This window comes from Anoplophora glabripennis, unplaced genomic scaffold (genome assembly GCF_000390285.2).
Source record: "Anoplophora glabripennis isolate ALB-LARVAE unplaced genomic scaffold, Agla_2.0 scaffold1355, whole genome shotgun sequence".
Taxonomy (NCBI): Eukaryota; Metazoa; Arthropoda; class Insecta; order Coleoptera; family Cerambycidae; genus Anoplophora; species Anoplophora glabripennis.
In genome coordinates, this window is record NW_019417428.1 from 18396 (window position 1) to 46308 (window position 27913).

The window sequence follows — 27913 nt, forward strand, 5'->3', positions numbered from 1 at the left end:
TGCAAAAAATATGGTCTAATATTTGTAATAATTTCAAATGATAGCAGTTAGAACAAAAATATGTAGCAGCTGACAGACTAGTCAAGTGTTACCAAATATTTAAAATCTGTGACATTTGTAACTACAAATTTTAAACTGTATTTTCTTATAGGGTAAAAGGATACGGTCGATCTGATGACAATAATTATTGTATTGTTGCTAAATTTTTATTTATAATAGGGAACTTAATTTTTGTTAACAAAACATTTAAACATATTTTAATTATTTTAAAGGAAATTTTTATTATAATTATAGTGATATAAAGTTCGTGGGCTTATTTCCAATAGTAAGACAGTTAAAAAGTGAGCATAACGTGTTTAACACTGGGCACATGGTATGCTCTTTTGGATACACATCTCTTATTGCAGATGGACCCGTCAAATTTTATATCAATAACCGTAATAGTAAAAAAGGTTTATTTTAAATAATATACAGTGTTCCACCAAAAAATTAACAGTTTCCTGTTATATCTTAATTGTTATATGGAGCATGTCATTAAAAAACACCCTGTACACTTATTCTACACTCTAATCGACGAAATATTTGAATTTAAGCTGAACTTAAAGAGATCGGAAGAGCACTGAACTGCATCCTGAATGGTAGGAAACAAACGAAGAGACGGATTTGTTATACAAATTAAATTACACTTCTTCATCATATTGTACACTGGATCTGAAAATGGAATCAAATTAGTTACTAATACAAAACAAAAGTTTCTAATCCTTGAAGTACAAATTGTAAAGAACGAAATACACATTCTTCATCTATACCTCCTAGAATTTCAAATTAGATACGTATGAATGCAGGGTGTTAGGGAAATAACTTTTGTAAATTATTTATGTACATCATTTTATATGTTTGGTAGTAACTACAAACTAGTTAGTGAAATAAACATTAGAAAGAGCGATCTCACTTAATTAAATTTCTACAAAACTATTTATGTTCAAATTTATAAACGAAATCTATCATGTTCAATGCTATGATTTTTTTTTGTTAGTTTTATTCTCAGGATCTTAGGCGCAAGTTTCCTTGAAGCAGCCACTCACTTTTTTATATGATCTTCCAGATTCTTCATAAAGTGTTCTCTAAAGTAACTCTTTACTTTATATTATTGCATTATTTCTCGTTTTATAACGAAATGAGTTCCTTAAAAAACTGCCACATAATTATTTGGCATTTACAAACTTTGATAAGAAAAGAGCAATGACAATACAAACAGTATTTACTATGAGTGGCAACTAGAAATATAAATTTAAGATATTTTTTATGCAATTATCACATCCCCTTTACGAAAGTTAGTTCTTTAAGACCCTGAATAAAATTTGTACATTTTTAATAAAAGTGAAATATGTAAATACGTAATCCGAATTCCGAAGTTCTTTTTTAGTAAATACTAAAAATTATTGTTGAATTAATTAATTTTTGTTTTTTACTTACCTGAACACGCCGCAATGTACACAGGAATATCTAATTTCTGAAAACTCTCAATAACATTCTTTAGCATGGATACACCAGATGGATCTATATAACTGACTGAAGAGAAATCCATAATTAGACATCTCAAATGCGTATTTATTTTCTTTTGCAATTTTAAAATTTTTTCTTTATTTGCTTTAGATTTTCCATCTACATCTTCATCCTATAATGGGTAATGAAATAGATAATACAACCGAGAAATTAAAAATTATATAAATTATAAAAAATATAAAATTCTTTCAAGTTTTGTTATACTTATTTTTCCTTATAATTATCTATTACATAAGTATGTTGTATACAAAAAATCAGTTAAATGTTATTTTCTTCGTGTAAATTGCGTATAAACAGAATCTCCATGAAGATAGCAGATACCCTCGACCTTAAAACATAAACCATCTCCAAAATGAACTTAATGTTTAGTACTTATTTCGTTTTTGTTTTGCGTTTGTGAGCAAAAAATCGAAACAGTGGACACTCAAACTCGCATAACTTGAGTATTTCATTTGAAAAGTGTCGATGATACCCAAAAATTAGCAAATAACAGCTGGAGCAACGGAACGCCACCTCCATAATTAATGCTATGGTTGCCTATTTTCTCTCAAACTCTTCCTTCCAAATGCAATTAGAATCAGAAAAAATATTTGCTATTTAAATCTATTTGCATTTTTATTTTTATTTCTGGCGATTTCTAACTCGAGCACAAACAAAATACTAACCGTGATGTAAACGATATTGTATTTCATTTTCGAGCGTGAAGTTATCAGACATTTTTCAAATGTTTATTGCTGGCACTTTAATGGCAACTTTAGACTCATTTTCTTGCTTGAACCATTTTGTAAAACGAGTACCTAGGTATTAGAAACTCATAACATACAGCATAGGGTATTTTTAAAATGAGGTTATAACAACGTATTACAACAGTGCTGAGGGTTTAGATTGTATATCTTTTCGAAGTTAAAACAGAGAAGTCCAGGAATTATATTTGCGAAAAGGAAGTTAAGGAAACAGATAAAATTGTTAGCGATCACTACTAACTCTATGGCAACTTCAGAGATTTTGCTCATAATAAATATAATTTAAATAACAAAATTAATTAAATTATGAAAATTTCTTTGTAATTCCTGTGGTGCTCCATAACCTTAGATGTTACGATGCTTATTTCGTAATAAGAGACTTAGCAGGGAGGGTATATTAGTTTCACAGTTATGAAGCTTAATTGAGCTTTAAATCTATAGACTCCTTTAGATTCATGGGTTGTTCTCTAGAAGAACTAGCTTCCACACTGAAAGGTGAAAACTGAAAACTTTAAATGCTAATTTCAGAATTTAGATGAGGAAGATTTCATTATGCATATTCTTTTAACAGTATCGAACAACCCGATGAAATAAAACGACCCGATATAAAACGCTTTTACAAGAAGTTAAATAATAAGTGTAGTACCTCTACATCCTTATGTATGACGATTAATTATTCTTATTATGATACATTGGGAAGCAAGTACGACAACATAAACACAAGTTAAGTAATACATAATCGAATGACAAATGATTAATGCATGCAAGAAATGATTAAAATGTAGTTTTTCAATTTAATGAATCATGGTTTATGTGCGTAATTAAATATGATGTAATACTTAATATTATTATTAACTATGTATTTTAATAGACGAGCAAATGAACAAAATTAAATTACTTAAAATTTATTTAAACTCAAAATAAAGCAAAAAATAAATAAATACAATAAACAAAATATAGAGAGTGGGCAACGGAACAATAAGAACATAGAATAGGCTGATGCGCAAAGCGTTTAGAAGAAATTCGATTTGGGAACTTTAGGTGACTAGTAGCTTTTATATGAAAATCGATACAATGCTTTTAATTTGTTTCCGAAACTTTTACTAATACTTGCTACAAGACATATAGCCTTGATCCCGCCCACTATTATACCATTCTAGGATTTGCGTCGGATGGTATGCTCAAATATACAAGGCTAGAAACTATTCAAGATTTACATCAATGTTTATTGAGCGAAGTATTCAAAGTAGTATAGAATAATACTGGATATATTCAGGCACAACATGCTTTCAGACAAAGCTCAAGCAATTAGAATAACTAATGGGCAATTTACCAAATACTCGAACTCTGTGTAGGTGATCGAACAAGGAAAAAATTTAATATAACTATACTCGACGGCCAAAATTATAGATAGCTCTTGGACTAGTAAGGGGGATGAAGCATGCCGGGAACGAAAATCCATTGGCGTGTCTGCGTAAAAGGCAACAAGATATAGAAAATATTGAAAAAAACATAACATCTAATATTTTTTACGGTTTGCTATAACCGGCACTTTGATCAATTTTTATTGCAGCATTTTAAAACGTCCCAGTTGTGTTTTTTTAATTTATAAATTTATTATAGCCATGAAATTAGACCCCTCGTCTACGCTTATGCTATGAAGTTTCTCAGGTCGGACAAATCAAGTCCGTTTACACCCACTAAAAAAGCATTTCCCTATTCCCTACCAAGTGCAAAAGACAGAGATAAAATATAGATCGACGTTCAGTGTAACTCAGTCTATACACGATTATAGATTCTACCGATGTGCATGGCGAGCGGCACAAAGATAAATAATAATGAACCGTATAGAAATCATTTTATATTTTATACGCATTATGGTAATAGTGTTTTTATATTATGTATTAGTCACTCTTTATAATTTCGGCCGCCGAGTATAAGCCGCATAATTATCTGTTCGTCTGGCTTTCAACAAAGGCTATTCATCTAGAGATTGTCAGTGATTTAAATGCCACATCATTTTTCGCTGCGGCATGGTAAATGCACAAATATTCAGATAATGCGAAATCTTTCATTGGTGCTGATATTGAAATTCAGACATTTTAAAAACCAGGTTAAGGCATACTTTTAACTGAACTAGAACTGCAAATTTAAGGCGTATGGGAATGTGGGCTCAAATCAACTAAATACCATTTAAAACGTGCCATTGGAGACTATTAGTCTTCATTAAAGATCATTTACTACATCTCCAGTGAAATCTAGGTTGTATTGTTCCGCTACATCATAAAAATTATGAAATTACGGAGGGTTGTGCCAGTGCAAAAACTAGTGCAATGTATAAAAAACCAAATATATGTGTTTTACTGACTAATGTTAATTTTGAAAATTTTAAAACTAAACCCTTCAGTGAAAGCTGCATGTTGCAGATCACTACAATGTATTACCATTATGGGTTTATAACAAATGTATTTAAATTTTACTTTTGTTTTTTTGTTCACTGCTAGGAGAGTCAGTATATTAAATGACCCTGAGGATGACACATCGCTCCCGTATTTCAAAATCATAAAATCTGTATATTCACATAACTCAAATTCAACTATATTATATTTAATAATAAATTCGTTACAGTGGTTGGTTCTTCAGATTCTCTGGATTGAAAACTACATTTTGACATTTTCGCCTGGCTGGAAATCTCCCAGATACGAGCGTAAAAGTTGTTTTTAATTAAATTAATATATTTGTTCTAAATAAGTTTAAGTATTATCTGATTATTAATTTTAACGAATACATGATGAAGAGTTTCAAAATGCGAAATTCAATGCATCATTAAAAATGACGTAACTCAAAACGGTGTATCTCAGTACTGACACTAAAATCCATTTTTCTGCAAAACCTTTGAAATTTCAAATATTCTATAAAATTTTGAAAAAATAGCCACGCGAAAAATATGACTGCCCTATTTTAACCATAGACCTTATAAATTATAAAGTCTACGGTTTTAAACCCACCTGTGATGATTTTTTATCATTAATTGTCACTGTAAATCAATCAAAATGTATCCCGATTCTACTAGAAAAAATATTGTTGAAAAATTAGAGCCAGTTCTTACAATTTCTTCATGTATTTATTGGTATCGATAAATTGACGAGAATTTTATTAACTCAATGTGAAAAAATGTGTCAATTTCTTTTACTGTAAAACTACTACTAAGAAGATTATTCTCTATTTCATTTTAGCTCCATTGTGATCTTACACAGTGTTTCTGTTGTCTTTAAAATGAAGTTAATTTGTAACTACTTTATTTTTTTGTAAAAATTAGTGGTGGCGGATATACCTATCTATAGCATGAGAAGTAATTAAAAGGACTAAGTATTATAAGATTTTTGATTTGAAGGGAACCTCTTAAGAAATATCGTTAATGGAAATTATAGAATTAAGTGCTAATTTAAATTATTTGTTTTTTCTTCTTTTAAAAGTTAAAACCGATAATATAAAATGAAGTTTTTAATAAACAGGGTACCTGAACTAAAAGCAAAATGGTGGATACCTACCGAGAATGAAAGGACAAATAATATATCTAGTTATTTTTGTAGAACTTCTCCGTCTATTAGATAATATATTTTATGGAAAGAGATTTAATACCTACACACATTTATACGAATCACTTACCCTATTTATATATTCTGCAAGTTTTGAACGATAAATTATTTCTTTCTGCGGATTGATTTCAACCAAGCACATTATATCTTTCTTGAATATATTTCTAGTAGCAAAATTTATACCTCCACAGTAATGAAATATTTTGATTCCGTCTATTTGTTTGGTCTGAAACAACATAAAATATTTATATTTTAAATTTAAATTCAGTTGTAATCTTAGTTATTTCGGAGATTATATTTGGTATAGCATTAGAATTGTTTTTCAATAATTACGTACCAAAATACAAAAACAAATTAATCTAAACATGAATATAATAAAACATGTATAAACAGTAATTAGACAAGTTGATTTGATTAAATATATACATACCCCTTTATACCTGTTAATGTCTAGATAGAGATCAGTCTTTGGAACTGCTCCTAAAAGGCAGGTATACGGTCTAAATCCCAATATAAAAATAGAAATCAAGGACATTACTATTCCAATTAACAATCCAATATCTATATTGACAAAAACAACTGCAAGAAATGTAACTAGCCAAACAGCAGCATCCATTCTACTTAGTTTCCAAAATTTCCAAATTGCTGTAATTTGTAAGAGCATGCCCTTTAGTGCGACTACTATTACACCAGCCAATACGCTCTAAAAATGTTCAGTGTCGGTCAGTTAATTATTGCTTTGTGGTCGAAAACATTGAAGAATATTAATTAAGCACCCTTTAAGTTTTCGTATTTTCGGAACTATTAAAAAGTATAATGAATGAAGAATTAAGTTTTAAAACATCAGTTGATGTAAAAATAATTTTTATAATATTTAAATTCATTTAAAACTTACACAGTCATAGATATATTTTTAAATAAACAAGATTTTAAAATTCAGTTATACAAGTATGGTTATGAGTCCATAGATATAACATATTTCATAAGCCCTTGATTTTTACAACTGAGTCTTGCCAAATTACCTCTGTTGTAGATGGTTTTCTAAGGACGCGGTCTATCTTATTGCATAGGGTGTAGGCGAGGTACGATATTAGAGAAAGTATAGGCCCTAGAGCTTCGGGAGCTACATTTTGACGCCAAAAACGGTTCGATATATTTTTTTGTTATCAAGTTATTCGCAAAATAGTGAGCAAAAAATAAATAATGATAATGAATTGAGGAGCATGACGACAACGAAAAGATATTTAATTACCAAAACAAAATGCGTTTATAAAAGAACCCACCTAAACACGCAGCGAAGCTTAAATTCCTGCATTGGAAGTTATAAACATCTTTACTTTTGTTAAAATTTAATTGTTCTTTACATAATATCAATATATGTTTGTTAATGTGTTTGTTATTATTTTCAAAATTCTTATTGACTCACTCATTTGCGTGGCTTTAGGTAGGTTCTTTTATAAACGCATTTTGTTTGTCAATTCATTATCATTAGTTATTTTTTGCTCACTAATTTGTGAATAACTTGATAACAAAAAAGATTTTTATGCTCTTCAAACTAACCTACAAAAAAAGTTTTATCCTGCTTTTCACTTTTTTAAGAAAACGTGAAACAACCTAAACTTGGATAAATAGCGCCAATAAATAAACAACACTTCCATTAGAAATTTCAAAATTATACTATACTCATAAATTTTTTGTGCTGAATTCATTTATGTGAAAATGCATTTAAAATTTTTGAGAAAAATCCATAAAACAGCATTCTTTTGAAATAAAGCCATCTACAGGTTTCCATATTGAGGTAAATGACATTACGCATTCACCAAGACATAAAGCATGAAAAAACCTTTCCAACGAGGTATAACACTGTGCGCTTTTGATGAGCCAATCCTTAAAGACTTGCCCCACCCTTTCTGTCGAGAGACAGACAAAATGTCAAAAATGAATTCATATTTGTACTATTTAATGTACCTGAATGAAAAATTCAACTCTATGTTTTGGTATGTAGATTGCGCCCCCTAGCGGCCGAGCTATAAACTTGAAAACTATTTCCAGCGATTTCCCTTGGTCAATTTATTAATCAAAATTTTTTTACCGAAGTTCTAGGACCTATACTTTCCCTAATATCGTACCTCGCCGACCTTAGTAGTACACCCTGTATATCCTTGTACACATATAGGTAAGATAGGTTGCTGCATATATTTCTCCTTGCCCTTATTCTTACATGACCTACTGATGGCTTTTTTAAATTTCTGTTAGTGTACAGGTTCATTTCCTCTAAAAGCTGATCGAATGTGATGTAGTTCAGATATTGTCTGGTTACTTATTTGTGGCACAATTTTTGTTTTTTTTTCTTTATTTTTTTGGGTATTTTTATTATTTATTTAATTAATTATTTTTTCCTCAGGTGGCAATATCCAATAAATAAAGAAATAAAAAAGACGTACTTCTGTTCCAAGCGTTCTATCTCTATACAGCCAAAACGCAAGGAACTACATCAGCTCTCAAAGAAAATACATATACAGGGCGTTTCAGTTCGAGTGAATCAAACTTTAACCACAAATAAAACTCAATAAATAATTCAGAATTATTTTATAAAGTAAGGGTCTAAGTCTCACCGTTTTCACTGCACAGGGCCGTATTGGTTGTTTGTTAAAATCATATCATTTACGAAATCTTTGTTACGCTATTAACAAATTGATACAAATTTGGTGTGGAGTTAACATTTACGCAAGTGCATAATTTATTGTAAAATAATTTATTTTTTTAGGTCAGTGGCGTAGGAATGAGGGATTTATTTTCCCAACTTCTATGCCAATGACCTAATAATCATTTGGAATTCATTTTTAGATTCCATGGACAATTCTACATAAAAAAGGTATACTTGTTGAAAATCGGTATAGTGTATCGTTTTACCGAAAATCTCAGTTGAATGGGAGACGGTTCTTCTGATAATTTAGTTTCTTAAGGATAGGAAATAAATTTTAAATTAATATTATTATAATGTTACCTTAGAATTCAAAACAATATTAAATAATATGTCCTTACGTAGACGAAACGACTGGTAAATTCTAAATACTATAATCCCTTGTATATTATTTATTTCATTCGTGATGTGGTGAATTCCCCCTCTGAGCTCATTTTTTAGTTGCGCTACAGTCCGGTGGACAACATATTCAATGGCACCTCCTCTAAAATTTCATTTGTACCATTCTGGAGCAATTATAGGTATCCTTGCTCATTCAACGGTCCGTTTGTTTCAGATATAATTTCTTTAAAAAGTTACACCTACACATAAAATTTTATGTATTTAATCATATTAAATATCAACAAAATATTTAAAGAATCCCAATGTACTCGCGTTAAAATAAATCTAGGAGCTTATATTATTATTTATTGCGACGCGAGCTACGCTCCTTAACATATGCAACCTCATATACAAAATGTGTGCATAGCGAACAGTTAGATGTGTCCTTTGTTTTTATTGGCTAATCAGGCACGTGACCCAGTATACGAAGATATGGGCTTTCGCGGCTGCAACAGCGACAGCCACTGCTGCAGTAATATTTCGTACGTGGTATGTGGTGGTTTATTTCTGCGAGCGGCACGTGTGAATATTTTCGTTTAGGCGTCTACGGATATTATAGTTATTAAAATGAATAGCGTTTCGTTTAAAAAAAAACTTTATTTGGTTCTCTGCCTTATGAGGATAAACTAAAAATAAAAGAAGTAAAAGTTATAAAAAAACAATAATGTATACACAAAAGCAGAGTGGGTGTGCGGGTGTGATTTAAAATATTCACTGTTTTGTTTTCCGTGCTTACTTTTCGGTGGGGATAAAGCATGGACAATATACAGTGTGAAAGATTTAAGTCATTAAGTCTTTAGGTAAAATAAACATAAGAAGTCAGTTAGATTCTGCATATTGGGATAATATACGGAAACATATGAACAGGTAATGAAAAATCGTCATGTATTATTTAAAATCATAGATTGCATAAAATTTTGCGGAGCTTTCGAATTAGCACTTCTCGGACACGACGAGACAGAAAATTCGGACAACCCTGATGTGTTTCGTGGACTCATAAATTTTAGTGTAGATCTTGACGACATTTTAAAAGAACATCTAGCCACATTGGTATGACCGGGATTTTCTGTGATTGTACCGGGAATTAGCTGTATGGTCCCGGATTTCGGATTTGCACGTATAACTCCCGGAATATAATATAATGTACATATATATAAAAAAAGATAAAGAAAAAATCATAACACGCCGAGGAAAATTAAAATTCGTTGAATCGTTGGTAAATTTCACAAACGATTTTTTTTTATAAACAATATTCAATAATTTAATAAAATATATTTAGTTTATTCCAATTTATTATACCATCAGTAGGTAATTCGTAAATGGATATTTCAAAAAGGTATCAATTTCAAAAATCATTCTTGTGAAAATCTGTATTTTTTTTATAAATTCATTGTTCCTTGAAATTCAGAAGTGCCAGGAAAACGCGTGACCTTGAAAATTTTAAAATTTTTCGCCTGCGGCGCCATTTAGAGACTCCGGGCACTTAATATCCCGGAATTCAATTCAACAAATGTAACAACCCTAAGCACAACACATTCAATCAATGTTCACGCGCCGCTACTGCATCTACATATTAATTTAATCTGTGCTATGCGTCCATTACAGTGTCCGCACACAAACATTGCTATGAAAAAACAGCTAAGCAATAATAGACTTATCTGTCATCAGGAACTATAATTTTATTTTAAAGATTTGAAATATTAGTTAATGTTTGTAAAAAAATAGATGGATATTCAATATGATAACAAATTACACAGCCACACACACAAAAAAAGGTCTGAAAGATAAAAAGTACTGGGAAAAATACAATTTTTTTTTCCTATTTTCAAATGTTCATTTATATGGAGACTTCGCCGAACGTGAATTCGCGGTCAGAGTTGAGGTTTCTCTTTCTAACCTCAAAAAATCGGGTCAATTAGGTAAGTTCACAAATTTTCAAAAAATAACAGATTCGTTCCAAATTTGGTATACGGGGGTTTTCGAGGTCGCTGATCACGGATCCAAGGTAAATTTTGCAAAATTCACGATGGCGGATCCAATATGGCCAACCAAATTTTCAAAAAATAACATTCGCGCCACATTTGATATAGGGGGTCTTCGGGGTCGCTGATCACGAATTCGAGGTCAGAATTGCGAAATTCATTTTGTAATATACTTAATTTACTTTATAACCTGAGTACCCAATCATGTTTTAACCTTCTTGAAGTGTAATTGATTAAATTTTTATAAACGAATTTTGTAAATCTGAGCTCGAATTCGTGATCAGTATACCAAATTTGGCGCGAATGTGTTATTTTTTGAAATTTTGGCCAGCCATCTTGGATACGCCATCTTGAATTTTGACCTCGGGTCCGTGATCAGCGACCCCGAAAACCCCCGTATAGCAAATTTGGCGCGAATATGTTATTTTTTGAAAATTCGTGATTTCTGACCTTAATTGATCCGTTTTTTTGAGGTTAGAAAAATAATTATCAATTCTGACCGCGCATACACGTTCGGCGGGGTCTTAACCAAATAAATAAAAATTTGATTACAGAAAAAAAATTTTTTGTATTTTTCCTAGCACTTTATCGTGAATATTTGCTATTTTTGACCTGTTTTTTGAAGTTAGGAAATTCCTGTGATGTGATAGCTCAATTCTGACACCTTTTTTGTGTGGCTGTGCAGAAGAATGGTCTCCTATTCAACTGAGATTTTTGGTAAAACGATACGCTATACCGATTTTCAACAAGTATACTTTTGTTATATAGAATTGTCCACGGAATCTAAAAATGAATCCCAAATGATTATTAGGTCATTGGCGCAGAAATTGGGGTAAAAAAATCCCACGTTACTACACATATTTACGCCACTGACCTACAAAAATTTGTAAATTTTACGGTAAATTATACACATGCGTGAATCTTAAGACTATACACCAAATTTTAATCAATTTTTTATAAGCATACTAAAGATTTCGTAAATAATATAATTTTAACAGTCGACCAATACAGTGACAACGGTGAGACTTAGGCCCTTGCTTTATAAGGCAATTCTGAATTATTTATTGAGTTCTATTTGTAGTTAAAGTTTGATTCACTCAGGCCTGGTCTGGCCAGGTCGGGCAGTCGGCAAAATCTGACTTATTTTGGAAAATAGGCCCCCAAACGACTAACGAGGCGCCAAAAGTATAAGAAAATTTTTTGTAAATTCTTGAGATAGATATAGCCACCGTAAATTGAAAAAAAAGAACGTAAAAATGAAAATTGAATCTTTTGTAGAAATGGAATTTTCCCAGGTCAAAAAAATAACACAAATTTAATTATTTTGCCCTATACCCCTATAAACAGTGTACCTACAGGAAAGAAAGAGAGATAAATATATATTCCAAACCGTAAGTTATTTAAACTAATAATTCCTTTATCTATAAACTGTGGCCTTGGAGGAAAAGCGAGAGAAATTAATATCTCCCAAACTGTAAGTCTTTTAACCTTATAATAACCCTTTACCCTATAGTTACAGTTATGTGTTCAGAAGAAAAAATGAGAATATAAATAATAACCAAGAGCTTTAAAATTTTTTAAAGCCCTCGGACTATGTCCAAACTATTACTGATTTCCTGTATCCTGTATCATGGGTCGATAGGTTTAAGTTTATTACCTATATTAATAAAATTTTATATAATTTTAAAACCAATAATAGCTTGGACGTAGCCTATAGAGCTATAGCGAAAATAAAATCTGTGAAAACGGCATGAGTACTGCAGTGGTAAGTATACTTATATTCCTACAGATAGCGACATAGCGCTTGAAATGAGCTTTAATTTGAACTGCAAATAGATATTCGTAGATTGTACTAGAGCCGGAGAAATGACGATTCAAAGTCACCTATCTCAATAAGTTTTTTTCTCTTAAAAAAATGATTAATTAATAAACAACATAAATTAATTAAAAAACAGAATAAGTACTGTAAGGTATATCAAAAGTATATTTTTAATATTTTAAAGATGGTGCTTGAAATAACTAATAAGCTTTAATTTGAGCTGCAAATAGATGGGACAGTTTGCCTTGCAAGCTCGATCCAGATGGCAGCATGTAAATAGCTTCTGTCATGTCTGCCGCGTTTGCGCGTTGCACGCTGCGTGAGTGAGACAGAATCAATTTATAAATGAAAATTTGAATGAAATTTTTATTACATAAAAATCGTAAAGACAAAGTTATTTTTGCAAAGGTAATGAAATCACCTTGTAAAGAAACTTGCAGGTATAAATGCAACAAAAAAATAAATGAAATTATAAAAGTCATTTTTGACGAATTTTGGAACCTTGGAGATCATACTCGACAGTGGGATTTTCTTGTAAGGTGCGTGACACAACGAGAAAAAGAGCAGGTTAGTGTACATAATAAATATTCCAAAAGGAATTTATCTCGCAATTATAAGTTTATCATTGACAATAATGAGAAACAAATTTGCAAAACGATGTTCTTAAATACGCTTACAATTTCTGAAACAGTTGTAAGCACCGCTTTGCAAAAAATTGGTGAAGGTGGTACTGTAGAACGGGACAGAAGAGGAAAACTCAACACTAGACCGCATAAGAACCCGGATGCTCTAATAAAAAACATTATGGAACACATAAAACTTTTTCCATTTATGCCTTCTCATTATACAAGAAAAAACTCAAAACGAATGTACTTGGAAGAGGGTTTGAGTATTTCACGAATGCACAAAATGTATTTAGAATATGCAAAACAATAAAAAATGGGATGCAGTAGCTACACTCAGACAATACAGGGATACTCTTAATTCGAAATTTAATATAGCTTTCTTTAAGTCAAAAAAAGATCAGTGTTCTGTGTGTAGTACTAGCCTATGAGAATACAGATCCCGAGAAGAGAACAGAAAAAATGGAAGATGATTATAATAATCATAATTTAAACAAAATCGCGGTTCGAAGTCTGAAAGACATTGATAAAGAATTGTCGAAAAATGATAAATCTCTAATAACAGCATGCTTTGATTTGCAGAAGGTGTTAGTAACGCCCAAGTCAGAAGTCGGCGATTTTTATTATAAAAGTAAAATCGCAACATACCTACAACTTTACAATTTATGTACATACTTTGGCAGAAATCAAGGGTATTAAGTTGTTTATGCATCTTTTTAAAAAGTGTTAAAGAAAATGGCATACAAAAGGTTATTCTTTATTCCGACAATTGCGGTAGTCAAAACCGTAATCGTTTTATTTTTGCGATGTTTGCTTATGCATCAATGACCTTCGATTTGGAAATAACACACCGTTTTCTTGAAATTGGCCACACGCAGAATGAAAATGACAGCATGCATGCTGTGACTGAAGTTGCAAAAAAACGTCACTCTGCTATATACACTCCTGATCAGTGGATTAGTATAATAAAAATGGTCAAAGTTACTGCCCCACAGTACAAAGTACAAGAAATGTGTCAAGAAGATTTTGTAACTTTTAAACAAATGGTAAAGAAACAAAACTGGAAAAAAGATATTACTGGAGAGGCTGTAAAAAGCAGCAAAATCAGAGAAATACACTGCGATCCTAAGTCTCCCAATAAAGTATTTTTTGTATATAATTTTGGAGAAAATCATAAAGAACTAGACTTACAAACAAAAAACACACGCAAATGCGAAGAATATCAATTTCCAAGATTGTATCAAGGTTTGCTGCCAATTGATGATAAAAAATTAAGCGGTCTTTTGGGTAAGGCTAATTTGATACCACCGATGTATTATGGATTTGACAACTCCCTTCGGCCTGGTAGTAAGACTGACCACCAGTAAGAAAGTAATATTGACCAAGAAGATGACTCTGACTCTGAATCGTAATAAATTTTCCTTTTATGTCATTATTGATTATTAACAATTATTTTTTATCTAAAAATAGAAAATGTTAATTTTTCTGTACCTTATTAGTGTAGCAAGTTGTTTCTCAATAAAAATTTTGTTGACGAAGACTGTAGTAGCTCATTCAAAATCCATTCTTTTCTTATCCTAAATTATTTTATTTAGTTCACCAATAATTAATTAAGACCTAAACAATAATTACTTTGTTAACGAAGAACGATTTAGCTCTTTTAATAAAAAGAATAACGAACATTATTATTTTCTCAGCTATTCAAATGCAATTAGCTCAGTATAACCAAATTTGAGATACTTACGACAGTTTTCCTTGGGAGAGTCGATATGCACCCTAATAGCAGACAAAACCAAATAGGCCTCGATTTCGATTTTTCCCGACGGCCCCTGAAAGAGCCAGACCGGGCCTGGATTCACTCGAACTGAAACACCCTGTATATATGTTTTTGAATTCAAATGTGACTAACCGCCACACAGCGCATGACGGGTGGGTTCCGACCGCGCCTTTATAGGGGAGCCGCGAGATGATTTTCTATGGCCGCCAGTGCCCATAGAAAATATAGTACTAACGTAGAATGAAATCTAACATATGAATAATAAAACTGTCATGGCGGCGTCACATGTTAGTTAGCTTCCAAAATAAAAGATGTCGCAGAGAATGCTAACCCTGTCATTTTGGGTTGGTTGGTAATGCAGTTTGGACTTTGCACGTATTTGAAATTTGGCTTTCGTTATCTTTGGCACAGAATATAATTCTGTCTTTGGTTTGTTAGGTTATCCTCTGAAAATTGTAAATTATAGTATTGCAAGAATTGTGTTTATAATTATTTAGTGCTTAAGAGTTTTCTATTTGTTATTATATTATACTGGGAATACGATGTGTAAGTTTTAAGTTATATTTTATTAAAAACCAAACCTATATCTTTACCAACATTATGTGGAACACTCATACTCATGTTACCTGTATTAATCGATTAGAAACAGTCCACATAAAATGTGCATGTTTGAAATTACATATTATTTAAGTTAAATATAGATAAAAATAATTATGTGTATGATGATAAACTCCAACTAATATTTTATGAAACCTTTGATACTTAGATGCTTACAAAATTTTTAATGGTGGTGAATTGCTTTCTTTATTCAGTTTGAGACATAGAAAATATACTGTTAATATTAAGGTTTGAAAGTTCCAAACTATATGAACTATTGAATTTAACCCAATATTGTACAAATATTCGGTTAGGTGTATACCTATCTCCGTGAGATTATTATAACAGTTCATGCATAATTTTTATATTTTTACAGCTTACTTGCCAACTTATCAAGTTTATGAAGCAAATGAATTAAATTGTTGTCGTTTTTACCTACAATTAAATACATAACAAGAAATTGTTTTAATAGTACATGCATAACAACATTCTNTAAAATTCCTTTAAACATCAAGGTGTGTGGGCTTAACGAAACGCAGTCTGAATGTACGGGTAAATGTCATGTACGAGTACAATCGCGAATGAATACGTTTTCAATCAAAATGTCGTGTTTGGTAGTACCTACCGCAAATAACGGAAGCGTTACCGAATTTCAAGTTTGATAAGCATAATTTAAATATTCCTGAGAATGTGAGACTGGCAGATCCACAGTTTGACGTGCCCGGTGGAATCGATATGTTAATCGGTGCGGATTGCTTCTGGGACGTCATGTGCGTAGGTCAGATAAGGAGGAAAACAAGGCCCTTACTTACAAAAAACGAAGTTTGGTTGGATCATGTCTGGACGCGTAGAAACGACTTCAAATAGCTTTATACAGTGTAGCCTATCAATGAATAGCGATTTTGACAAGCAGCTTTCGCGGTTCTGGGAATTAGAAGAATTTCCACAAAACAAACTTGTCCGATGAAGAGAGGGCTTGCGAAAAAATTTTGTGGAAACCTTCACGCGCGATGCAAACGGGAGATTTGTTGTTACGATACCGTTATTTGACAGTCCGGAAAAATTAGGCGATTGCTATGAAACGGCAAAAAATCGTCTATTGAGTTTAGAGCGGAAATTCAAACGTAAGGCAAAATACGTGAAATTTATCGACGAATATAGGTCTCTAGGACATATGCTAAAGTTAAATACCGACGATGAAACCAAACCAAGGTATTATATGCCGCATCACGGTGTCGTTAAGGAGAGTAACCTGACCACCAAACTCCGCGTAGTCTTTGACGCTTCGTGCCCCACTACAAGCGGCTACTCATTTAACAATTTACAGATGACGGGACCTAGTATTCAGTCCGACATATTTTAGATTCTTTTGCGTTATCGTAAATACAACTACGTGATCGCCTCAGACGTGGAGAAAATATATAGAATGTGTAACATTAATGCGGAACAAACGCCCTTACAAAGAATCTTATGGCACGATAATAGCGATAATCCTATCGAAATTTACGAACTACAAACAGTGACATATGGCACCCGATCCGCTTCGTACTTGGCAATTAGGTGTTTGTACCAACTCGGGTTAGAATGCGAACGAGAACTTCCGAATGCCTCACGCGCTGTCAGGGAGGATTTCTACGTCGATGACCTGTTAACAGGTTCTGATACGGTGCAGGGTACAATTTCATTAGCGAACGACATTTCAGAAACACTCACCAAGGCGGGATTTCATTTGCGCAAGTGAATATCCAACAGTTGTGAAGTATTACAGGGTATTCAGACGGTCGATCGATCAGACATAATCGATGTAGGCGCAAATGAAAACACCAAACTTTGGGGTTACTTTGGAACGGTCAAAGGGACAATCTTTTGTATAAAATAGGTACCAACATAATACACGCATTACGAAGCGCACAGTTTTGTCGGAGATTGCTCAAATCTTCGATCCCATCGGTTTGCTCAGTCCAATTATCATGGTAGCTAAAATCATTTTACGGGATATATGGTTGGAAGGAATAGAATGGGACACATTCGTTACACACAAGATGGGTACAGGGTACAGTTTCGTGATGACTTGACTTCGTTGAATAATCTTGCCATAGAGCGACAAGTGACGTGTAAGGACGCGATATCTATCAAGATTCACAGATTTTCTGACGCGTCTATGAATGCATACGGCGCGTACGTGTACGTTAGGTCGGGAGCTAAATTCGGTGAAGTTTCGGTAAGATTACTATGTGCCAAGTCAAAGATAGCACCGGTGAAAACTCAAAATGTGCCTAGGTTGGAGTTAATTAACAATATGCATTAACAGAAATATTGAACGGGTAGGACTTTTAAGAACAAGAAAAGGGGTAAATATCTGACAACAAACCTATTGTAAACGTATGCATGCACACTTCAAGGAATGCATAATTTAGAGATTATATCTCAATCACACAAAACATATCCGTAAGTAGATATATAAATAGCTAAATCGTTCGTCAGTCGTCTCACCTATTAGTCCAGTCAAATGGTGGTTTTTCTGTAATTATATTGCGGAAGTTTTTTTCTCAGCAGTTCCGTATGTTTTTTGGGATGCTGAATCCGAATTTCAAGTTTGCTGCCTTGCAGAGGGTTGACTTCATAACGAAAAACGCGGAATTTTCGGAATATTTTCAGGTTTATTATTTTCGGTTTATTTTCAAACAAAGTTGTGTTATATACCATGCTATTAAAATTTTTTGACGATTTTAATAATTTTAAGAATCAAAAAGTAATTGAAAAAATTGCTCCTTTTTTCTGTTTTTTTTTTTTTTAAATAACTATTTCAATTTTTTACTTTGACAACTTTTATAGACATTTTTTTACGCATTAAAAAAATGTTTTTCTATGACCTTCTATATTTTTTAGTTATTTAAGAATACCGTTTTTTACAACTTTTTTGTCAATTTTCATGAATTGAGTTTAGAACAAAAAACTCGATTTAAAATTTAATTAGGTACCTATACGGTTTTTAGGTAACAATTTCTGTGAACACTTCTCTATAATGCTTGGACTATACATACAGATTTCATATTCAGCTTTATATTTAGGGTACAGATTTGTAGGAAATTTAATGTACTTTCACGTGATATAAACATGTATATTTTTCGAGTTGTAGGCGGTGGGAATGTGCGCTTCTGACGTTTTCGCAGAAGGGCAATATGTCGCTGTTTTCCAGCACGCCTTAGTGCCAATATGGCTCGTCAAATAATCAAAGTTGACTAGTTTTTTTTGCATTTTTCGCCGTGAAGCCGGCCTCCTACAAAGCAGCGAATAAAATTTGGATTTAGCACCCCAAAGAACATATAGAACCGTTACCCAATTTTATCACGAAAACGGGAGTTTTGAACTGATGGCAACAGATAAGTTCGAAACGAGTCTAGCAATTCTGCTGACCAATGATTTTAGATATTTAATAGATATCGTGGATGTTCTTCGATGCTGTATGGCAGAGTAACTATTTCCTACAATTTTTTTACAGTTAAATGCCTATGGGAAACAAATAAATAAAACCAGTAATTAACATCACGCTGTGTTTTTGGGAAATATAAGTTGTTGGTAGGAATTTTAAGTTTATTAAAGGTTTGAAAGAGCTGTGCAAAATTTTATTAGATGTTATTTTGTCATTAAACTGAACAAAACTTTTTAAAACAAATTTGTTTTATGTTTGAAATATCATAACAAAGTTATGAAGGTCTATTAAATTAATTAATATAATTTTAAGATAAATTCATCAAGGTACTATTTAAAATGACTAAATCACAATAAATATATTTAATATTTAATTTATATTGATCCATATATGTTCAACAAAATATGCTTGGTACACAAAAATGTCGCGTATAAAGAAATTTGCCAAAAGAATTATTTCTGCGTCCGATTTAAATTCAACCTCCATTTATCATGTTCCTTTTATTAATTACCTAATTTATTTTTTGCTACTAACAATATTGTAGGAAACAACTTTTCAAAATTAATATTGTTCTTATCTACTTATACTACTACAATTATACCACCAAAAAGTATTTTTTTTCTTCAGGTATTTTACCACATGAAAAAAATTTAAAAAATTAATGAAATATAAGCACTTGCGCTAAAAGGATTAGCCAAGGACTATTTTTTACTGATCCATTTGGCGCACGGATTTATTTTATTATTTTTTTCATAATTGACAAAATTCTCAAAGAAATAAGGAAAAAAACCAAAACTATGCCATAAACAAATAACTTCAGTCAATAAAATAACAGTAATTCAGCTTACTTTTGGCAGTGGTTCAAAAAATGGTCCAATCCATAAAAGTATGATAACTAGTATACCACAAGAAATGAGAGATGCAATTTGAGTTTTACCGCCAACAACTTGTTGAATAAGAGATCTCGACAGAGATGCACAGACAGGCATACACGAAAAAAAGGAGCCAACTATATTTCCAGTGCCCTAAAAATTGTGTTTATTTCACTATTCAAATCATTTCGTGCCTATTATCACGTAGAGGCGTATGTGTATATCCATTTCTTGGATTATACGCCCCTATGTGATAAGAGGGACGATTTGCTTATGGCTAAGATATTCAGTTACACATATTTTTTTTGTTTTGGAAGAATGTGCTTTACTGTGACAATAATTACTTATTGTAACGTGCATAAGAGATATTTACCATGGCAAAAAGTTCTTGGTTTGCGTCTACTTCATAATTCAGTTTTTGAGCAAAAATGAAGGCCATCGATAAAGTAATTGTAAAAGTTACTATAGCAATGGTAAATCCATCTAATAGTACAGTGGGTATCAATGAAATCGGCGGAATAGTTGGTGAAGGCAATCTAAAAGAATTAGCATTACTCAATGGCATTAGTGATATCATTAAAATTTACGATGTAATACGTAATAGTAGAAATCAGAATAACAATAGTATATTACGTAATAAATGTTGTAAGAAGCACTTTACGCACGACTGGAAAAGTTACGCACGGCGCCGCGTAGCGGCGAGTGCGTAATTGCATTACACCACGTATTACGTACTATACTTTACCTACGACCACTATTATAAATACTTAAAAACACACCGTCTGCGATCAATGTCAGATTCCTATTACGTACGGTAAAAAAATCGCACAGCTTGGTAAAAAAATCGTACGGTTTCCCTAGTAACCGCCTAGCAACGGTCAATACAAACAGTATTGTATTGTATTAACCGTTGCTAGGCGGTTGCTAGGAAAACTGTACGATTTTTTTACCAAGCTGTGCGATTTTTTTACCGTACGTAATAGGAATCTTACATTGATCGCAGACGGTGTGTTTAGTAGTGGTCGTAGGTAAATAAAATTAACAAATACGTATTTTGAAACATAACAATACAATTTTAAATAAAAAATAATAGATACTGAAAATAGATGAAATACTATGCAAATGCTTAGATAATAGTTTTAGGAATTTTCCAGTAATTTCAAATACCTAGAAAAACAATTAAATAAGCGTTTGAAAGATGTAAACCGGACGCACTTGTCTGTCAGATAGAAGACTTTCTTAGCGTTACATTGTTCTAATAGGTTGAAGTGTTATTTGCAATTGCATCTTTTATTATATATTTTCTTTTAGAGCATAATTCATTATGCTTATTTTTAGGTACTTTATTGTTTAATATTTCTCTTCTTGAAAAAGAAGTTTGGATTTTATTTTTAACATGGGTTCATTTAGTAGGTATAATTAATTAATGTGGTATAAATCAGATTTCTTTTTCGACAAATTCTCCCTCAAGATAATTAATAAATACGGACCAGAGGAAAAGGTACCAAAGTGATGTAACGTCATACCACTAGCTCACATAGTTGGCTGGGTACCAGATAACAAAGTGATTTTCAGACAGGGTTCTAAGACACCCCACATCTTTGTTTTTTATTTTATTTAAATAATTGTATAATACCGCACTGTCATTTGCTTCTTTCTGTACCGCCTGAATTAACACTGTGCGAGTGCGAAATCGCTGACGCACAGAGCCCGTCTATCAGTTAGAACTAGTGATGTGTAAAGTCGGATAATCGGATACACGATATTTGAATGATTTCAATAATCGAATAATCTGAATGATTAAAGAAAGCGCATGTGCTAACTTAAATTCAGTTTTCAGCGTCTCCAATTTCCATAGTACAAATACAATGATTACCCACCGATTTATAATATAAAGAAAGCTGGTTAATAATTCAGATTCTCTTAGCAACAGCTAATTGTTTGTTAACCAATAAGTCGATTAACGAACACGTCAGAAACTTTTACTTTTCCAAACTTGACCGCTGATAACTAACTTGATTAGCCGCTCAGTGGCGGCTCGCGACATTGAGAATAGGTGAAGCATATTCAATATTCATTGCTGACTAAAAAGGAAAAGAAAAGCGCCGCTGGCGAAAATTTTCAGATTTTTAAGGACAAACGGCTTTAAATAAATCTAGAAATTTTTAGTTGCATTTGCAATATTACCGAAAAACTGACGTTCGCGAGAAGGATTTTCATTTAGATTTTATAAAAGATAGGAATATTAGTTCGGCTTGTGGACTTCTGCGAACATTAACGCACACCGTACATGTATGTTCCAGTAAACTTCGTGGTTACGACAGCCTCCTTATTCCACACGCCCGACTTTACACCCACAATTAAACACGGCATACAGAAAAGTTTATTTTAAATAAACACTTCCACACAACCACTTATACTCCGAGTACCATTTATTCCGAAACTTCCCCTTTTTTCCACATCGAGAGAATAAAACACAGGTTTCTCGCATTTTAAAAAATCCTTTTTGTCCTCAATTTTCCATCTGGAAAATGGCGTTTCCAATAAAATACATATTGGAACATAGGAAATATTTCTACAATTATTATACAAAACAAATATTAACTAAGAACCGTTATAATCGTGCACTGGGCGACGCGTATCGTATAAACTGTTTAAAGGCAGGCGATGGGCGATGGCAATGCTGATTCAATTTCCGCGTCACTCATTCCCCCACGCCGTAGTGTACTCCCGTGTTGGCCAGCCTCGTTGCAATGTTAACCGCCGTAAACAACGCTACGACGAGAAGCGGAATACAGACTGATTTCGATCTGCGTCACTTGCTTATACTATACGTTATATGGTACGAGGTTGATGTTCGCACTCAATGAAGGCAATGTTTTTTTAGAAGGCGTTCACCGTGCAACTATTCTGTTTATTTCTGCCTATTAAACAAACGTAATACATTTTTAATATAGAATTATACCTAAATTATAAAATTTATATAAAATTAAAAATAATTTTAAATTGCACAATCAAACGAAAATTTTAGGTGAAGCGGTCCGTCACTTGCGTCACCTGGCGAGCCGCCACTGTAGCCGCTGCAATTTAACATACAATTTTTCGGTTATTATCCGAATACTCCCCGGAGTAATCGAATTACGCCAATCATTTTAATCGGATTATAGATTATTTTTCATTCAAATTATAACATCACTAATTAGAATCTAAAATGAGTTCACATCCAGCCGTCGCAGCGAGCAGTCCAGTCCGTCATCAGCAGGGAAGAGAGCCGTCTGGTAAGAAGTCCAGCTTGTGAAGACCGTTGCCCGTAGAAGACTGGAAATTAGGCTGAGTTGGAAGTTCAGTTCATCTCCGCCCGTCACCACTCATCAGCATTACTGTGAAGGAGTCTAGTTATATCCAAGGCAAATAGGCAATAAGTGAAATATTTACGTGAATAATGGTGATATACCCGATAAATCATTTATGATTTATTATGATCTATTTATGATGCAACAATGAAATATGTACTTACGAAAACAATAATATTTGGCAAATGGCCAAATCAAATACCAAGCAAAAAAACTAATGTATACTATGTGGTGCAATAAGGACATGTAACTTGCCCCGATCTTGCACTTGCACTAGTCTATAACAGGGGAAACGTCAATCAGTCTTTGCCATTTTATTATTGCTAAAATGATTTGCAACAAAAATATAATTAAAACATTACCAAGCAAGCAAATAGCAATATTTAAAAGAAAGTTTCTAGTAATTCCATAATTATCTTTGTAGTAATGTGTACAAAGCACGAATATTTAAACATTGTCAAAATAGTTTATATTGAAGTCTTAAAAACCTTGTAGTAAATTGTAAAGAAAAGTTGTAGAAAGATTATAAAGCACCACAAAAAAAAAGTTCTGTCCCAGAGATATGAGATCTTGTGTATTTTTTTCAAATTGGATGAAATAGTAAGGATAATGTAAAGCTTTAATAAAAAGCAACAATTTGCAAATACTTGAGAAAACATTTGAAAATAACATTTTGAGCATTGGAAAGAAATACGTATATGTAAATTACGCCCTATGAACAATGTGAAAAACCATAGCATCAAATGGAAACAGGCCTAGAAAAGTAGTATTTATTATCCAATTTATTTTGTGTTTTTTCTAAAAGATGGAGTAGTAAAAACTCTATTTTGCGCAAAATATTAAAATTTGATTTCTATGTTCAAGGCCTACTTCGAATTTTTTTCACTGTCAAATTTTACAAAAACTGTTTAGCGATTTTTTTATTTCAAATCTTACTGCGGCACTGGATTCAGCATCCACTAAAACGGTTTTATGCCAAATTTCGTAAATAAATATTTAATAATGAAGGATTTATAGCAATTTTAATGTTGTAGGCTTATTTTATTAAATAGCTACACTGGTGTGGCAATTTTCTAAAAAAAATTGGCTAGAAAAATGATTTAAAAAAAATGAGAAATTAATTTTACGCTTTTAATACAATAATACAATAAATTTAACACCACAATACAATAACATTTTAAATTTTTGTAGCTACAAGGCTACTGTTAATTTCAATGCGCTTTTCGAATACCTTCGAATATTTCTTTGAACATCCTGTAGTTGTTGCGGGGTAACTTCTTCACAAGCTTGCATAATTCTTGCACACGACTCTTTTCTGTTGCTGGGCGTGATTTATAAATTCTGGATTAAGTATATAGATTTTAGAGCTAAAAATATAAATTTGATCATTCAAGTAGCAAATGTCTCAACTAAAGGGGCGTAGTTTGTCATTACGGCAAGTGCCAGATAAAGACGTAGGGTCGAGTCAGTCGAGTGGTGTGACGTTACAAAATCTCTGCGAACTGCTAGTATCGTGCAAATATTTTACGAATTAGAAATTAATCACCGTTAATATTAAAGCTATCTACCGATTTTTTTTACCATATATACAATGTGAAAACAAGTTATAAATTAAATATTACTTAATGAACTCATTGTTCGTTTTATCATTTTAATTAAAAAAAATCGATAATTTTTTTTATACAGGGTGTCCCAGTGTCAGCGTACAAAAATTTACCAGGAGGTAGACCAGACCAAAATAAGATTAAAATTCTTATAAAATATTTTTCTGCGATGCACTCTCACTGAGTTACAGGGTGTTGTTTAGAAAATAATAATAACAACTTTCCGCAATAACTCAAAAACCCTTTCAAGGATTTAAGTAATTTTTGGATGAAGTGTACATCTATTTAAGGTCATTAAAACTACATTGTGGTTATTTCGATCTAACGCCAGGGGCGGCCTAGGCTAACATGTCCTCAAGGTTATGTCTTCATAACTTTTGCATATCCTAGTTTTATGTAATTTGATTGCGTTTTCCTGAACCTGCAATCAATTCTGAACAAAAATTGTGCTCTTATTTCATAGCTCAAAAATGAACCATTTTCCAGTAAATTGGATCTAAAATATCGACTGCATTAGTTCGTAGAAAGATGCATGTAAAGATTTTATTTTTTGTTATCTAGTAGGTACCTGTCATTATAAAAAACAAAGTTGTTTACCGTTGATGTACAGTTTCCCATGTAGCTGAGGCTCAATGAATATGAAGAAACTAAACAAGTTTTCTACGAATTATTTAATATTTGGTTACCTATAGGTAGGGGAACTAAAAATAAAATTGAAAATTATGTAACAGAAACGAAATTATGTTAGCAAAATGACAATATTAAAAATAAAAATAGAAAACAATTATTTCAATAAATGCTCGAAATACTCTCCATTTACTTTAATGTATGCCCGACATCGTTTGACCAAGGAATTGTAAACCCTTCGCAAACAAACGGTTACTTGAATTTGCTCGGCGGCTACATTAATTTTTTGAAGTAAATCGTCTCTCGTGTTATTGGGTTTGGCATACACCAGTTGCTTCATATGACCCCAGTAAAAAAAATCAAGCGGGTTGAGGTCAGGAAACGTGGGAGGTCACATAATAGGTCCATTTTTTCCGATCCAGCGTTTTGGAAAATGTAAATCGAGCCACGCAGATACCTGTCTTCCGTTACGAGTAGATGCTCCATCTTGTTGGTAGTAGGTACGTTTGATTTCGCAAAGCTAAGGGAACGTCATCTAGTACACCATCAAATTTTCTAAAAAATCCGTGTATCTCTCTGAACTCAAACGGTCTACAATAATTTGAAGAGGCAGAATGACTCCGTTGAAGATTCCTCTCCAGACATTTATGAAGAATCTTCTTTGAAACGCGGAGGGTCATATCACATGCGGATTTTCAATGGATCAGACATGAAAATTTTTTAAATTATTTATAGCATTTCTCGTAAGGATAGTTTCATCGCTCCACAATACCTTTTGATGGAAATTTTCCTCATTATAGATATTTTCTAACAACCATCTGCAAAATTGTATCCTTTTTTCGGAATAATCAGGATGCAAAGTTTGTACTTTATGTAGATGGTATGAGTGCATTTCTTCTCGGTTTAAAATTATCCAGATTCTGCTTCGTGGAGTATCTACTTACGCAGATATTCTTCGGACACTGGTGGAAGGATCATCAACAACAGCAGCTATTACATTTTCTTCCAAATTAGGTACCTCTTTTCTGGTATTTCCAATTTTAACACTCCCAGTCTCACGGACCCTTTGGAAAACTCGTTGGAATACGTGCTGTGAAGGTTGCCTTCTGTTTGGAAACCTGTGTAGATACTCTCGTAAGGCCATAAATTAATTTCCATCACAGAAACCGTAGACAAATATCATATCGGCATATTCGTTGTTAGAAAATTCCATAATACTTAATATCTTGTTGTTTTGTAAACTTAATTTCTCGTAACTTCGAGTACTGTAATTAATTTTGACATGTACGCTTGTAAACAACTTTATTTTTTATAATGTCAGATACCTACTAGATAACAACAAATAAAATCTTTACATGCATTTTTCTATGAATTAATGCAGGCGATACTTTAGACCCAGTTTACTCGAAAACGGTTCATTTTTGAGTTATGAAACAAGAGCACATATTTTGTTCATAATCGATTGCAGGTTCAGGAAAACGTAATCAAATTACATAAAACTAGGATATGCAAAAGTTATGAAGACATAACCTTGAGGACAAGTTTGCCTAGGCCGCCCCTGGCGTCAGATCAAAATAACCACCATGTAGTTTTAATGACCTTTAATAGATGTACACTTCACGCAAAAATTACTTAAATCCCAGAGAAGGTTTTTGAGTTATTGCGGAAAGTTGTTATAATTTTTTTCTAAACAACACCCTGTAGCTCAGTGAGAGTGCATCGCAGAAAAATATTTTATAAGAATTTGAATATTATTTTGGTCTGGTCTACCCCCTGGTAAATTTTTGTACGCTGACACTGGGACACCCTGTATAGACATAAAAAAGTGACCGGTAAATCAAAACATTTTTCTCTATTTAGCGTTTATCAATTGGTTTGGAAATATGGACAACTGAAAATCACATTCCTGAAATGTAATTTTTTGGGGAAAAAAGAATAATAGGTCTTGAATTTAAACAAAATAAAATATTTGTCATACTATATACAGGGTGTTTCAGAAAACATGGGCCAACACTCGGGGCAGATTCCCAAACTAAAAACAAAATTCTTTTTTCATATCAGCATGGATCCGATTTCGCTTTGTTCCTTAGCTACGGGGTGTCAAAGTATTAAAATAAAATATGAGTATGTTTTTCCCAGAAATCTAGATTTCCACTTGAGGAAATTAAATGAAATTTGGATTTAATCAAAGAAAAAATTGGTTCTCCGTTGAGATTTCTAATTTATAATTACA

General features: G+C 32.5%; 1 protein-coding gene across 4 annotated transcripts in view; it reads right to left on the reverse strand.

Moving 5' to 3' along the window:
- Positions 1 to 223: 223 nt before the first annotated feature.
- Positions 224 to 27913, reverse strand: part of LOC108914830 (solute carrier family 26 member 10) — a 44922-nt gene continuing 17232 nt past the window's right edge. For 3 of the 4 annotated variants that reach the window (XM_023456284.1, XM_018720729.1, XM_018720728.2), the window contains 6 exons: positions 20470 to 20632; positions 20073 to 20249; positions 6339 to 6611; positions 5979 to 6134; positions 1477 to 1678; positions 224 to 711 (listed from right to left, as the gene is read on the reverse strand). In XM_023456284.1, the coding sequence (XP_023312052.1) occupies positions 560 to 711; positions 1477 to 1678; positions 5979 to 6134; positions 6339 to 6611; positions 20073 to 20249; positions 20470 to 20632 (1123 nt within the window). In that variant the 3' untranslated portion in view covers positions 224 to 559. The remainder of the gene's footprint in view (positions 712 to 1476; positions 1679 to 5978; positions 6135 to 6338; positions 6612 to 20072; positions 20250 to 20469; positions 20633 to 27913) is intronic. The other variant, XM_018720730.1, reaches the window with a different exon arrangement.